The following is a 14,528-nucleotide window of genomic DNA, read 5'->3' as shown; positions in this document are numbered from 1 at the left end:
ATGCTCTTCCATTCCTGAGATATGAGGGTTTATAATTTGTCTAACAATTCAGGGAATCAGTCAGAAGGGCGTGAACCTAATTTATGAGAGTGATTATCAGGTGATGGGTGGGATTATACCGTCAGGAGGGGTGCATTAGGCATAGACTCCCCTCTATGTACAACATTTATGACTGTATAATCCTGTCCATCACCCCCATTTAAAAATTAAGTTCATGGCCATTTGATTAGTTCCCTGAATTATCAGCCAAATTATAAGCCCTAATTTTTCAGGAACAGAAGGGTGTATAAATAAAAATAAAACAAAACACAGGTAAAAAGTTGTATGATCAGAGCACCCTAAGCTATTTAATGAATAATAATAAAATCGATATTTTTGGGGTTGGCGACAGGTCCTCTTTAACTGGAAGGTAAAGGGTCTGAATTAGTGGATAAAGAACAACTTACAGGTCTCTGTATCTTCTGACAGAAATCATCTGGGTAATGAACAACTATTAACATATATACAAATGAGGCAGATTTGTATCAATTTCTGTGATAGTCAAAGTCAAGTTTATCCTAATGGGGCATACAGCAACACATGTACATAATGCAGAAACAACCATGGGGGAGATTTATCAAAACCTGTGCAAAGGAAAAGTTGCCGATAGCAACCAATCAGATCGCTTCTTTCATTTTGCAGAGGCCTTGTTAAAAATGAAAGAAGCGATCTGATTGGTTGCTATGGACAACTGGGCAACTTCTCTGGACAGATTTTGATAAATGTCCCCCTATGTGAATATATGTATGAGCATAGAAATATTTGACAAGTATTTAAACAGACATCAACATGTTCATTTCCCACTTTCCATTTACAATACAGAGAATCTTCCTCTGTTAAATACCAAAATGCAACATCTTGTTATCTTTAGATTCTACGTTGTATTGAGCAGATTTGCAGTTGCAGAAATTCCTGCAGCAAATCTGTCCTCAGTGAACATATTCTAAACAGTACACAATATACAGAAGGGGCCTCAAAATCACAGCCCGTGGAACAAAATTCTGCGGCCAAGTTTCCGGGTGCCGGGCAGGTGATTTCTTCAAACATTTAGCCCTGCTTCAGGCAAGCAGCACTAAATGCTGGAAGCCTTCACACAAGGCTTGATAGGGGAGCATCACCATCCACTGTGTGTGTGTCTGGCCGGTCTTCATCTGCGTCCGTGCTGCCACCAGTACACCCCCCCCCCCGTCCCCAGGTCTTCATCTGCGCCCGCGATCAAAAACTCCCCCACCCTGTCCAACAGAGCCCATTACCTTCACTTACTCTGCTCCCTCTGTCTCCAGTCGGCGCGCATGTGACGTCCCTCCGCAGACCCACGCAGGAGGACTCGCCAGGCCGCCTCCGGAGAGGAGAAGTGCTGTGCAGGACAGTTAAGTGTGTCTATGTGTGTGTGTGTGTGTGTGTGTGTGTGTGTGTGTGTCTATCGCGACACAATGCTACCTAACGTGGGGAATCTATGCTACCTAACGTGGGGAATCTAAGCTACCTAACGTGGGGAATCTATGCTCTCTCCCCCCCCAAAAGCAGTAGCACCCCCATCATCAGTCAGCTCGACCCCACATAATTTGAGTTTGAGACCCCTGATATACAGTCAGGTCCACAAATGTTGGGACATGGACACAATTCTTACATTTTTGTCTCTATAGACCACCACAATGGATTTGAAATGAAACGAACAAGATGTGCCTTAACTGCAGATTGTCAGCTTTAATTTGAGGGTATTTAAATCAAATTCAGGTGAACGGTGTAGGAATTACAACAGTTTACATATATGCCTCCCACTTGTTAAGGGACCAAAAGTAAAATGGGACAGAATAATAGTCATAAATTAAACTTGCACTTTTTAATACTTGGTCCTTTGCAGTCAATTACAGCCTGAAGTCTGGAATGCATAGACATCACCAGACGCTGGGTTCCATCCCTGGTAATGCTCTGCCAGGCCTCTACTGCAACGGTCTTAAGTTCCTGCTTGTTCTTGAGGCATTTTCCCTTCAGTCTTGTCCTCAGAAAGTGAAATGCATGCTCAATCGGATTCAGATCAGGAGATTGACTTGGCCATTGCATAACATTCCACTTATTTCCCTTCATAAACTCTTTGGTTGCTTTTGCAGTATGCTTTGGGTCATTATCCATCTGCACTGTGAAGCGCCGTCCAATGAGTTCTGAAGCATTTTTCTGAATATGAGTAGATAATATTGCCCGAAACACTTCAGAATTCATCCTGCTGCTTCTTTTCAGCAGTCACATCATCAAGATAGGCATTTCCATTGGCAGCCATACATGCCCACTATGCCATGACACTACCACCACCATGCTTCACTGATGAGGTGGTATGCTTAGGATCATGAGCAGTTCATTCCTTCTCCATACTCTTCTCTTCACATCACAAATGGATCTTGGTCTCATCTGTCCATAAGATGTTCCAGGACTGTGAAGGCTTTTTTTAGATGTTGCTTGGCAAACTCTAATCTGGCCTTCCTGTTTTTGAGGCTCACCAATGGTTTCCATCTTGTGGTGAACCCTCTATATTCACTCTGGTTAAGTCTTCTCCTGATTGTTGACTTTGACACACATACACCTACCTCCTGGAGAGTGTTCTTGATCTGGACAACTGTTGTGAAGGGGTTTTCTTCACCAGGGAAAGAATTCTTCGGTCATCCACAACAGTAGTTTTCCTTGGTCTTCCGGGTCTTTTGGTGTTGCTGAGCTCACCGGTGCATTCATTTAAAAAAAAAAATATTTTTGAAAGAATGTTCCAAACAGTTGTTTTGGCCACGCCTAATGTTTTGGCTCTCTGATGGGTTTGTTTAGTTTTTTCAGCCTAATGATGGCTTGCTTCACTGATAGTGACCGCTCTTTGGATCTTACCTTGAGAGTTGACAGTAACAGATTCCAAATGCAAATAGCACACTTTATATGAACTCTGGACCTTTTATCTTCTCATTGTAATAGGGATAATGAGGGAATAACACACAACTGGCCATGGAACAGCCGAGAAGCCAATTGTCCCATTACTTTTGGTCCCTTAACAAGTGGGAGGCACATATGCAAGCTGTTGTATTTCCTACACTGTTCACCTGATTTGGATGTAAATACCCTCAAATTAAAGCTGACAGTCTGCAGTTAAAGCACATCTTGTTCGTTTCATTTCAAATCCATTGTGGTGTATAGAGCGAAATTTTTTTTTAGAAATTGTGTTGATGTCCCAATATTTATGGAACTGACTGTATTATTGTACATTAAAATAGATAAATAAATCCAGCCTGGTAAAAATTCCATACCTGTAGCCATAGATTGTATGTCCACTTCAATATTCTCAGTTTTGCTAGTAGTGAAAGTTGAAACAGGTTCTGGCATCATAGAAGACGTTCTTGAAGAAATGTTATCGGGGGCTTAAATGAAAATACATTGAGAGATTATAGGAAAAGCAACATTAACAACATTTTCCAATCATAGATATCTATAGCCAATCAATACATTTTCTTGTATAATATTCCCTAAAAGCAGTGAAGGAAGCTGTAGTTCTGAGAGTGTCCAACCACGACATGTCCCCTTTTGGTTCCTTTCTATAGCGATGCTCAGACAAGAAACACTGTCAGTCAATGAGTGGACTCAAGGCCAGAGAGCAGGTTTTCTAGCCCAATAAACTGAATAATTTGGTCAGGGAGTGCGGACAAGAGTCAACTACAATCCGTGCTGCAAAAAAAGACAAACCCTCATAGGCTTTGTCAATAAAAAAAATAATAATAATTAAATATATATACATATATATGGTTTTTACAAAATGTGAAATTAATAAAAAACAAGTTGCAATCTTGTTTTCAGTATAGGAAGAATCTGCTCATTTTAAAAAGCGTGACACTATATACCAACCATCACAGTGAAGATTTATTATGCCATAGTGTAGTACAAGGATGCGTTTCGGCTTGGGAGCCTTCTTCAGCTGTCTGCCTAGGCAGACAGCTGAGGAACCCTCCCACGCCGAAATGCATCCTTGTACTACAATATGGCATAAATGGTCATTGTGCATTACTGGTGAGTGCTGGGTATCATCTTTCTTCTACCTGTAGCTTCCTTGTGCACCACCGCAGATTCCACGGAAGTGCCGACATATCCCTATATTGAACTATATACCAACATAACCAGATGAGCAACTGAATATTTCTATGTGAACAAAGAAATACCTGTATAAGTGCAGCTAGTATCCATAGGCTCTATGCCATTTTCATTTTTCTTTAAGGGGGAACCAGGAATATGTTGAGAGAAATCTCTTCCAAGAGCTTCATAACGTATCTTTTTTGCATTGTTACTCTCCATCGCTGGCTTCTGTGAAACACATGTGCCACTGGCTTGGAACTTAAACACCTCATTCTTGGATGAACAAGGTTTACTACTAATGCAGGCTTTCTCAAGAAAACAGTGCTTTGTGTGATAATGGTCCTGTGCCCCACTGGCATCAGTGAAAGACTTGGAGCAAATGCTGCATTTGACAACAAAATTGGCACTGCTGGTTTCTGCTTTGTTCTTGCAAAAATGGCTACTTATGCCATCAAATGTTTGGTTAGTCACAGAGCATGAACAGCAGCTATACCAGAGTTTCCCTTCCTTAAAGAGTTTCGCCAAGCATAGCCTACTGTCATCCTTTCTCTTGGCTTTGTCAGTAGGATTTGCTAGACAGCCACATGTCAGGCGGTTCTCTATTTCAGTGGTGCTTGTAGATGGCACTTCAGGAGTTTTTGAAGGTGACTGGGCCTGATTTGGAACAAACCCATAATCTAAGCCATGGAAGCTTTCATAGTGGGCAAGAAACTCACTTTCTTCATCCAAGTAGAGATCTTCACAAAGGCCACAAAAATACTTCATCTTTATGTCTCCATCATGTTGCCCTTGACAGTGTCTAAGTAAAGTTTCGAGCTTCAGAAATTTCTTTTTACAGGTGTCACAGACGTACTTGTGGAACTGATGTATGGTTAGAGACTTGCAGTGTTGTTGAACAGTCTCTTCAGAATCAAACATTTCTTCACATATCTGACACTGCCACATGCCTTTAGCAGACTGCTGTGGTTGTGCTGGGATTTCGGATTCCAATGGTATATGTAGCATCTTTACCTCAGCAGATGTGGATGGCTGCTCCAAGACATCATCTTCATAATAAAATGAATGGCCTCCATGGCAGTCGGAAACATGCGCCATGACCTTTTCAATTCTGTCCAGCAGTACATGACAAATTTGGCACCAGAAGCAAAAATTACTCAGATGTGCCCCACCATGGAATCTGCTCATATGTAGGTGCATAATGCCCAAATCCTCAGCAAGCTTGCCACACACCAGGCATTTGTGACTTATTCTGTTGGCTGTCATGATATGCTTTTCAGTGTCTTCCTCAGATGGGAACCGTTGCATGCATTCGCAGAACCAAGCTTTCACAAGGACATCCGACTCAGTCTTCACATGGCAGCTGTTATTTGACAAGTTGTTTTCTTTTTGGGACTTCTGAAAAATGTTACTTGAATTATCAGTGTCGTGTAAAGTCCTTTTAAGTGTGCAAGGTTTAAGCCTAGCATTTGCTGCAGACAAGCGGATATCAGAAGGTGTTTTCGTTCCCTCATTGATATAACTAAAGGCCAGAATAGATTCCTCTATAGAGGTAATTTGCTTCACTTTATGGTTGGTTCTATCTATATGCCTTGCAATATGTGCATCGGTGCTTAAAGCTTGTTTGCAATACGGACAATAGGCCTTCAGTCTGAACATGGTGGCTACTTCTCCTATGCTTTTTTCAGAGACAGAAACTGGACCAGCCTTTCGACACCTGGTTCTAAATGATTGAACAGAACAAAAAAAAATAATAATAATTTACAACAAACCCACACATACAGACAAGATGTGAAAACATTTAGGTATTTAATGTATAAAGCAGAGGAAACTGAGACCCCCCCAGACCAATCAAAACCCTTGACATGTCAAGAGCCTTTATAAATGACAGGTACACAAACTTTAGTGTACGCCACATTTCTTTGCATGGTACATGCTACTGCAGTAAGGTAAATGTTGGTGTAAGTGTCAGGGGACTTTTATAGGAAGCCTAGAATAAAAGCATTATTCATCTCAATAATCCACGATAATTTAAAATACAGCTTGTTTTGTACATTATGGCTAATGCATTTTTGTTGAGTTAAAGGGGCATTCCAGGAAAAAAAAACCTTTTTTTTATATATATCAACTGGCTCCAGAAAGTTAAACAGATTTGTAAATTACTTCTATTAAAAAATCTTAATCCTTTCAGTACTTATGAGCTTCTGAAGTTAAGGTTGTTCTTTTCTGTCTAAATCCTCTCTGATGACACCTGTCTCGGGAAACGCCCAGTTTAGAAGCAAATCCCCATAGCAAACCTCTTCTAAACTGGGCGTTTCCCGAGACAGGTGTCATCAGAGAGCACTTAGACAGAAAATAACAACCTTAACTTCAGAAGCTCATAAGTACTGAAAGGATTAAGATTTTTTAATAGAAGTAATTTACAAATCTGTTTAACTTTCTGGCACCAGTTGATATATAAAAAAAAAAGTTTTTTTCCTGGAATACCCCTTTAACCCCTTAACGACGCAGGACGTAAATGTACGTCCTGGTGAGGTGGTACTTAACGCACCAGGACGTACATTTACGTCCTAAGCATAACCGCGGGCATCGGAGCCCCCATACCGCCACTTATACGGAAAAATAAAAAAGTTAGAGGTCATCAAAAGGGATTATAAACGTACTAATTTGGTTAAAAAGTTTGTGATTTTTTTTAAGCGCAACAATAATATAAAAGTATATAATAATGGGTATCATTTTAATCGTATTGACCCTAAGAATAAAGAACACACGTCATTTTTACCATAAATTGTACGGCGTGAAATTACATGTGTTCTTTATTCTGAGGGTCAATACGAGTAAAATGATACCCATTATTATATACTTTTATATTATTGTTGCGCTTAAAAAAAATCACAAACTTTTTAACCAAATTAGTACGTTTATTTTGATGACCTCTAACTTTTTTATTTTTCCGTATAAGTGGCGGTATGGGGGCTCATTTTTTGCGCCATGATCTGTACTTTTTTTTGATACCACATTTGCATATAAAAAACTTTTAATACATTTTTTATAATTTTTTTTAAATAAAATGTATTAAAAAAGTAGGAATTTTGGACTTTTTTATTTTTTTTTTCGTTCACGCCGTTCACCATACGGGATCATTAACATTTTATTTTAATAGTTTGGACATTTACGCACGCGGCGATACCAAATATGTCTATAAAAAATGTTTTTTACGCTTTTTGGGGGTAAAATAGGAAAAAACGGACGTTTTACTTTTTTATTGGGGGAGGGGATTTTTCACTTTTTTTTTACTTTTACTTTTACATTTTTTTTTACACTTGAATAGTCCCCATAGGGGACTATTCATAGCAATACCATGATTGCTAATACTGATCTGTTCTATGTATAGGACATAGAACAGATCAGTATTATCGGTCATCTCCTGCTCTGGTCTGCTCGATCACAGACCAGAGCAGGAGACGCCGGGAGCCACACGGAGGAAGGAGAGGGGACCTCCGTGCGGCGTTATGAATGATCGGATCCCCGCAGCAGCGCTGCGGGCGATCCGATCGTTCATTTAAATCGCGAACTGCCGCAGATGCCGGGATCTGTATTGATCCCGGCACCTGAGGGGTTAATGGCGGACGCCCGCGAGATCGCGGGCGTCGGCCATTGCCGGTGGGTCCCTGGCTGCGATCAGCAGCCGGGATCAGCCGCGCATGACACGGGCATCGCTCCGATGCCCGCGGTTATGCTTAGGACGTAAATGTACGTCCTGGTGCGTTAAGTACCACCTCACCAGGACGTACATTTACGTCCTGCGTCCTTAAGGGGTTAAAGGCGGAATTTCTAGAAAAGATGAGGGAGAGATCCAGTCTAAGTTGTTAACATGTATATGCCGTTATATCTTTCCTAGTAAAACTGCTGGCTTGGTTTTATTTCCTTTAAAAATATTAATAAATAAAATCAAGTCTTTTCTATCTTCCAGGATTGGCATGGCCCGGGGTCAGAAACACTTTTCTCCACTGACTTCATGACACCTGCTGGGTGACACACACACAGAGCCCCAGCAAATGCGCAGTCAATGTGTATTATGTAGCACACATGGTGAGTCTATGAGTGGTTCAGAAGCTCTTTGACTCACAACATGTGCTTTGTAATACACACTGATTGACACATAGGGCTTTGCACATCTGTAATCACACGCAGGAGTTGCTGCAACATCAACAGGGAGGCGTTATGGCCCTATTGTATACCCAGTCTCTCCGACTGTCCTGGAAGATTGAAAAAACTTTTTTTTTTTTTTTTTTAAAGAAATCAAGCCAGCAGTTCTACTAGGAAAGGTATGCCCCCATTTACGGCTCACACTCTTGGTGTAAAAATAAGCCAGTTAGGCAGTCTACACATGCACACCGACTAATAATTACAGTTTGGATTATCTCCCCCTTAAAACCTTAGAGAATAAAGGATGTCTAATAAAAAGAAGAACTATGATATAGATATATATATATTTTTTTTTGGGGGGGGGGGGGGGGGCTGAGTGGGCATGAATCAGGCTAGAAGTGTGAGAATATGAGGCAGGAAAGGTGCAAATCAGGTTGGTGGAGGGGGGTAAATATGAGCCAGATGAGGGAAGAAACAGGCTCACTAGCAGGCTCTGTTCACACATCGTTTTGACCCTACATTGGAGGTTTAAGTTGGCAAGAGCTATCTTTAGTCTTTCATAAACAGCATCAAAGATTTAGAGTTTTTGCACTACAACACTTTTTTTTCCCAAAGAATAAAATAATACTATAAACATACCTGAAATGTGCATTAAGTTCTGTACAAGAACGTAACTCAAGACGACAAGATGAACAAACAATCCGGAAAGGAATATCTTTACAAAGGCCAATCAAAACATTTTTCGCAAATGTCGGCATCGGAATAGGACATGGGACACCTTTTGCCTCTGTAACAAACCAAGACAATTCAATGTAATAAAACAGGCATTTGTATATCACTAGACCCGTTTATAGCCTGCTTGTAACAAGGTAAACAGAATTTCCATTCAGCGCTGGAGGTTCTGGCTGCCGACCATGGGGACACAAGATTGTGACGTCACGACTCCGCCCTGACGTCACCCCCGCCCCTTCAATGCAAGTCTATGGGAGGGGGCGTGGCAGCCATCACGCCCCCTCCCATAGACTTGCATTGAGGGGGCGTGACATCACATGGGGGCGGAGCCGTGACGTCACAATCTTCCGTCCCCGTGGTCGGGAGCCAGAACCTCCAGAGCTTTCGGAAGCAGATACAGGTGGGTGCTGCATGCTATATTGCAGGGGTCCCAGCGGTGGGATCCCCGCGATCAGACATCTTATCCCCTATCCTTTGGATAGGGGATAAGATGTCTAGGGGTGGAGTACCCCTTTAAGTAGAATGTGTCACGAAAAAACTCTCTCAGAATCAGAATGAAAAGTAAAAGCATCCCAGAGTTATTAATGCTTAAAGTGACAGTGGTCAGATGTGCAAAAAATTGTCGGGTCCTACAGTGAAAATTGGCTGGGTCCTTAAGGGGTTAAGCAAACCGCTCAAAATTTGCACAAAAATGGGTAGACAGAATAATTGATAGTTTAACATGCAGACACCAATGACAGGTTTGAGGGCCTTTGCTAGGCCAGCGGCTGCCATAGTAAAGACTGACAACCAGTGAGCCTCCTACCTGTCAAACACTTTAGATGCTAAGGAAGATTCTGAGAAACCCCAATACCAGCATTTGCGACTAAAACCCAGTATAATAGAGTAACTCCTGCGTAATTTTGTGCATGGTACCCACAAGATCATCATGATGGATGTAGCCATTACAGTGAAAGAACTAGCACCCGCTCATGGCAAGGTTGTCCAATTTGACTTTCAGAACACACACTGAGGTTAGTGACGTTCATCAGCAGAGCAGGGAGGGTGCTACATCATGGGAAATAAGCTGCTTTTTAACCCTGTATGTCATTACCAGTTTTTTGCTTACTGATGCAGCCTCATTTTTTTTTATCTGACATATGTTTCTATATGCAGGAATACAATTTATTTGTCCAGGTTATTCTCAAATTGTTATTGTGAGACAGTCTTAAATGGGTACAGTCATTAGAAGAACCGTAAAAATGGATAAATAGGTGGTGTAGCTCACTAAAGCATAAGAACGTTCCCTAGGTTATCTGGTGTAATCTAAACCCTAAATAGACCTAAAATTGAATAAAAATAAAGTAAACCAGTCCTCAAAGGATCGTGAAGAGTGAAAAATGGATAAAGAGAGTGAAAAATGGATAAAGAGAGAGAAAAGGATGATATCCAGTGAATGTCACAGTAAAAAGTGGAAATCAGTATTATGGACCTGAGATATGGCTAATGAAGTGTACAATATTTATTATACATAAAATAAAATGGTAATCCGCTACTATCTAAGCAGGGCCCTTGCTATGGAAGTAGTAAGATGATAAAAATTACAAATAAATTTGACCACAATTGTTTTACATGCTACCCTTTACATTTTCCCTCCCCCTCCCCTTTTATCCTCATGACATCACCATTTTGTGGTTCTATAAAAGGACTTTGGAGCAATCTGGTCAGCTCTATTAAAGCTACTGAGGAAAAGGGCTGCGGCCTTGAAACGCGTCTAGACTGTTTTACCTTTCCAAAACCACCACCTCTTATTACTCTTGCTTCAACCATAATTTGGAAGCGCTGTAACCCCCTTAATTTGGCACCAACCAGTCCCGTGCCAGCCTATATACCATCTGCCAGCGCATACCATCTGCTAGCTTGTGTTTTACCTGCTACAACTGTATACATCCAGGCCGGACATCGCTCCGTGCCAACAGTAACAGCCAGCCCATCCATCTAAGCACAGTGAGTGCAGAAACTAACAATCCTGATGTGCACTCGCAGGCCAATTGCATCAAGACATTCCGGGACTTCCAGTCGCCGTAACTCCGACTGCAGCGGATCCACTAACCGGAGGACGGATGCAGCTCCGTGCCAACCTGCAAGTGCAGAGCGATCTACAAGGTGGTAAGTGGTGCTGTACATTAACCTTCTAAATCACTTTTAAAGGACAAATTCCACACTTATCGAGTAAGTTTAATAAGAGACTGAGGCATTTGACTATGGACATTTGATTCCTTATAGGTGGTTTAATTATAATCCATTTCTGTTTTATTCCATTAAACACTTGTGATCAAATGTATTTTTAAATTTTTATGATCTTACTACTTCCATAGCAAGGGCCCTGCTTGGATAGTAGCGGATTACCATTTTATTTATAATAAATATTGTACACTTAGCCATATCTCAGGTCCAGAATACTGATTTGCAACCTTTTATTGTGACATTCACACTGGATATCATCCTTTTCTCTCTAATTTATCTATCCATTTTTCACTCTTTACGCTCCTTTGAGGACTGGTTTACTATATTTTCATTAGAACTACCTTTTGATATGTCACAGAGTCCTATCAAAAGTTTTGATCAGTCAGGATCTCAGGGTTCAGTTTGTCAGTAGAACAAGCCGGGAGAAGTGCACACTTAGCATGTACTTTCCTGGCTCTGTGTCACGTTAAATGTTTTAAAGTCCTGCTTGTTCTAGTGATTGGCTAGGGTCTGAACACAGAGACCCCATCCAATAAAAACTTTTTACATGTCTACTAAAACGGTTTGAATTTCTTAAACTGTTCTAGTAAAACAAAAGCTGCAATGTAATTGGTTGCCATGGGCCAGATTTTACTTTTAGACAGCTTTAATAAAGGAAACCCACAGTACTTTAGGAGAATGGTGAATTTTAGTTCACAAAAAAAAAAAAAAAAAAAACTTATAAAAAATGCATGCTGCAGACTCTTAGGGTTCAATAGACCTGACCACCCTGTTACAAAGCAGGTTTAAGCAGAGAAACACAAAACTTAACATACATTATTTCTGTTCATTTTAGAAATAACCCATATGTATCCCTAGTTTGCTACTCAACTCAAACACAGACCTTTCCAAATGAAGAAGCACCTTGTGGATTTTGGGGCCTCCTTCACAAGTGGAAAGAGGAGAGAAAGAAACCCAAAACTTACAACTTAATTTCTTCTTAGAATGGAAAAACCTAATATTGTAGTAAACTGCTGTTTGGCACCATTTCACATTAGCAGTGCTCCTGGAGGTACCAGTACAGTGGAAACCCCCTAAAAGTGACCTCCATTTTGAAAATAATCGAGATGCGATATGTCCCCTCCAAGAAAATTTCAGTTTTTCTGCAGTTGCGGCCCAGCACCATAGCACGCGCGCAGTCTGGGGTTGGGTCGCTGACGAAATTAAAATGCTAAGTCAGTTTTTCTCAACCAGAGTGCCTCCAGCTGTGGCAAAACTACAACTCCCAGCATGCCCAGACAGCCCACTGACTGCTACGTCAGGCTACTCTTCATCTATTAGGAGACAAAACAAGGCAGCAGTATGGGAGTAAATGTCAGCTCTTTCTCTATACTATTATTCTGTCCTCTGGTTGTGACCTGTATTGGGCTCATCGTTGCTGGTACCGATAGTTCTCCGCTGTTGACAGTCCTACTGAACTGCCATTTACATACACTGCTGCTGTTGAGGTACTTACAGAGACTTTATACACAGTGATTGCCCAGTGTGGTGCTCTGCTGACATCTACTGTTGCTCACTGGACTCACAGACTCACGCAAGTGACTGATCTCTAAAGCTGAGCTTCCATACACCTTGTTTTGATCTGAATAAGCTGCACAAAACACTGCCTTCTCATTTGACGTACCCAAGATGCTGTGATGAATTAATTAGTTTTGTTACCAAAAAGGGTCAGATTTCCTGAAAAAATGCCATACCTTTAGCATGCTGCGGTTTTCAGAAAAAAAAAAACTAAAAAACTCCAAAAGAAAAACCATGTCGTATTCCTATATCCCTACCAACTCCCAGCCAACATCGGAATGCAGAGATTTTTGCTTTAAAAAAATAAATAAAACATGCGTTGCATATGGAGTTTTTGTTGGTCGTCTTTTACTAAAAACGCCAAGTGGAATACCATCCTGATTCCACCTAAGACTTTGCAGCATTTAGTGGCCTGATACCACTAGGTCCCATGTAAGGTACTGCCAGTCACAGTGGCATCCTTTACGGCTGACTGCGCACTGATGTGAGCCCACACAGATGTTCAATTCTGAGCCCTGTCCTATATTTATATATGAACTGGTGTTTTATCTCTTTGAATGGACTCATTCACTCTCTTTACTGCATCCCAACACAGGCATCATGGGGGAGATTTATCAAAACCCGTTCAGAGGAAAAGTTGCTGAGTTGCCCATAGCAACCAATCAGATCGCTTCTTTAATTTTTGAAGAGGCCTCTGAGAAATGGAAGAAGTGATCTAATTGCTTGCTATGGGCAACTCAGGAACTTTTCCTCTGGACGGGTTTTGATAAATCTTCCCCCATGAGTTTCATAAAAGAGCCAAGGGAGACACGGACACAAGAGGCCAAGGATAAATTAGCCACATTCTGCTTCCCTCCTTGCTAGTGTATAAATCCTTATCCCATGTCTTTATCTGATACCTATTCATGAAGCATAGTACCATGCTACAGTGTTTTGCAAATTTCCCTATTGTTCTCGCTCAGTAGTTAGTGGGAAAGAACATAGGAAGGAGATGCAGGCATATCTTCTTCCTTCTTCTAGCTACACTTAGGGTTGCTTTTGTTCTTCATTAGGGATTGGTACCCATGTGTTTGTCATATAAAGGATGGCAATTTTGAGATTTTCCCTGTGTTCTTACTCATTCTATGTTTCTTGTGTTGCTCTGGGAGTAGACTGACTGGGAACCTACAGCGAGTTCCAGCAGTGCAGGACATCTATTCCCAGCTATCAGCACATGCAAAAAGTCCATGGCCACAGCACCTACCTGGAAGACTTTGGATAGGTTTCTTCTTTCCCAACTGCAACATTTCAGCAGTACTAGTCATTATCAAACATACTCCCAGGTCAGAGGCACACAAGATAATGCTATATTTGTCTTATCTGCCAAGGGCACCAAACTACCCTGCCCTGGCCTGTAACAGTACCAATATGTTGTACAGGGACAGTGGTGCTGCCAGTTGTCTGAAATGTGGTCAATATAAGGACATACACTTGACAAAACATTCTTGCTACAGTGTCCTGCTTATGCTCCTTCTGGACCTAAACAACAACCTAGAACAGTCCAGAGTACTTCTGGAAGCAAGGCACCTAAACAATAGAATATCAGTATTCTAGTTATCTATGTAGAGTTGGCAAACTGGATTGACAGTGGTTGCACCAAATATCAGATTATTTTCCCACAAAGTGCCAGATGAGGAAGGGGAAATAATGGGGGTTCAATCCTAGAGTCATCAACTTTGTAAACCTGAAAC

General features: G+C 41.2%; 1 protein-coding gene across 8 annotated transcripts in view; it reads right to left on the bottom strand.

Moving 5' to 3' along the window:
- ZNF451 (zinc finger protein 451) overlaps positions 1–14,528 on the bottom strand; it is a 105,564-nt gene that overhangs the window by 20,504 nt on the left and 70,532 nt on the right. For all 8 annotated transcript variants that reach the window (XM_056565782.1, XM_056565783.1, XM_056565781.1 and 5 more), the window contains 3 exons: positions 8,923–9,070; positions 4,224–5,857; positions 3,321–3,431 (listed from right to left, as the gene is read on the bottom strand). In XM_056565782.1, the coding sequence (XP_056421757.1) occupies positions 3,321–3,431; positions 4,224–5,857; positions 8,923–9,070 (1,893 nt within the window). The remainder of the gene's footprint in view (positions 1–3,320; positions 3,432–4,223; positions 5,858–8,922; positions 9,071–14,528) is intronic.

Source organism: Hyla sarda, chromosome 3 (assembly GCF_029499605.1).
Source record: "Hyla sarda isolate aHylSar1 chromosome 3, aHylSar1.hap1, whole genome shotgun sequence".
Lineage (NCBI taxonomy): Eukaryota > Metazoa > Chordata > Amphibia > Anura > Hylidae > Hyla > Hyla sarda.
Note: the sequence above shows the minus strand (reverse complement) of the source record. Positions and strands in the feature narration are given on the sequence as shown.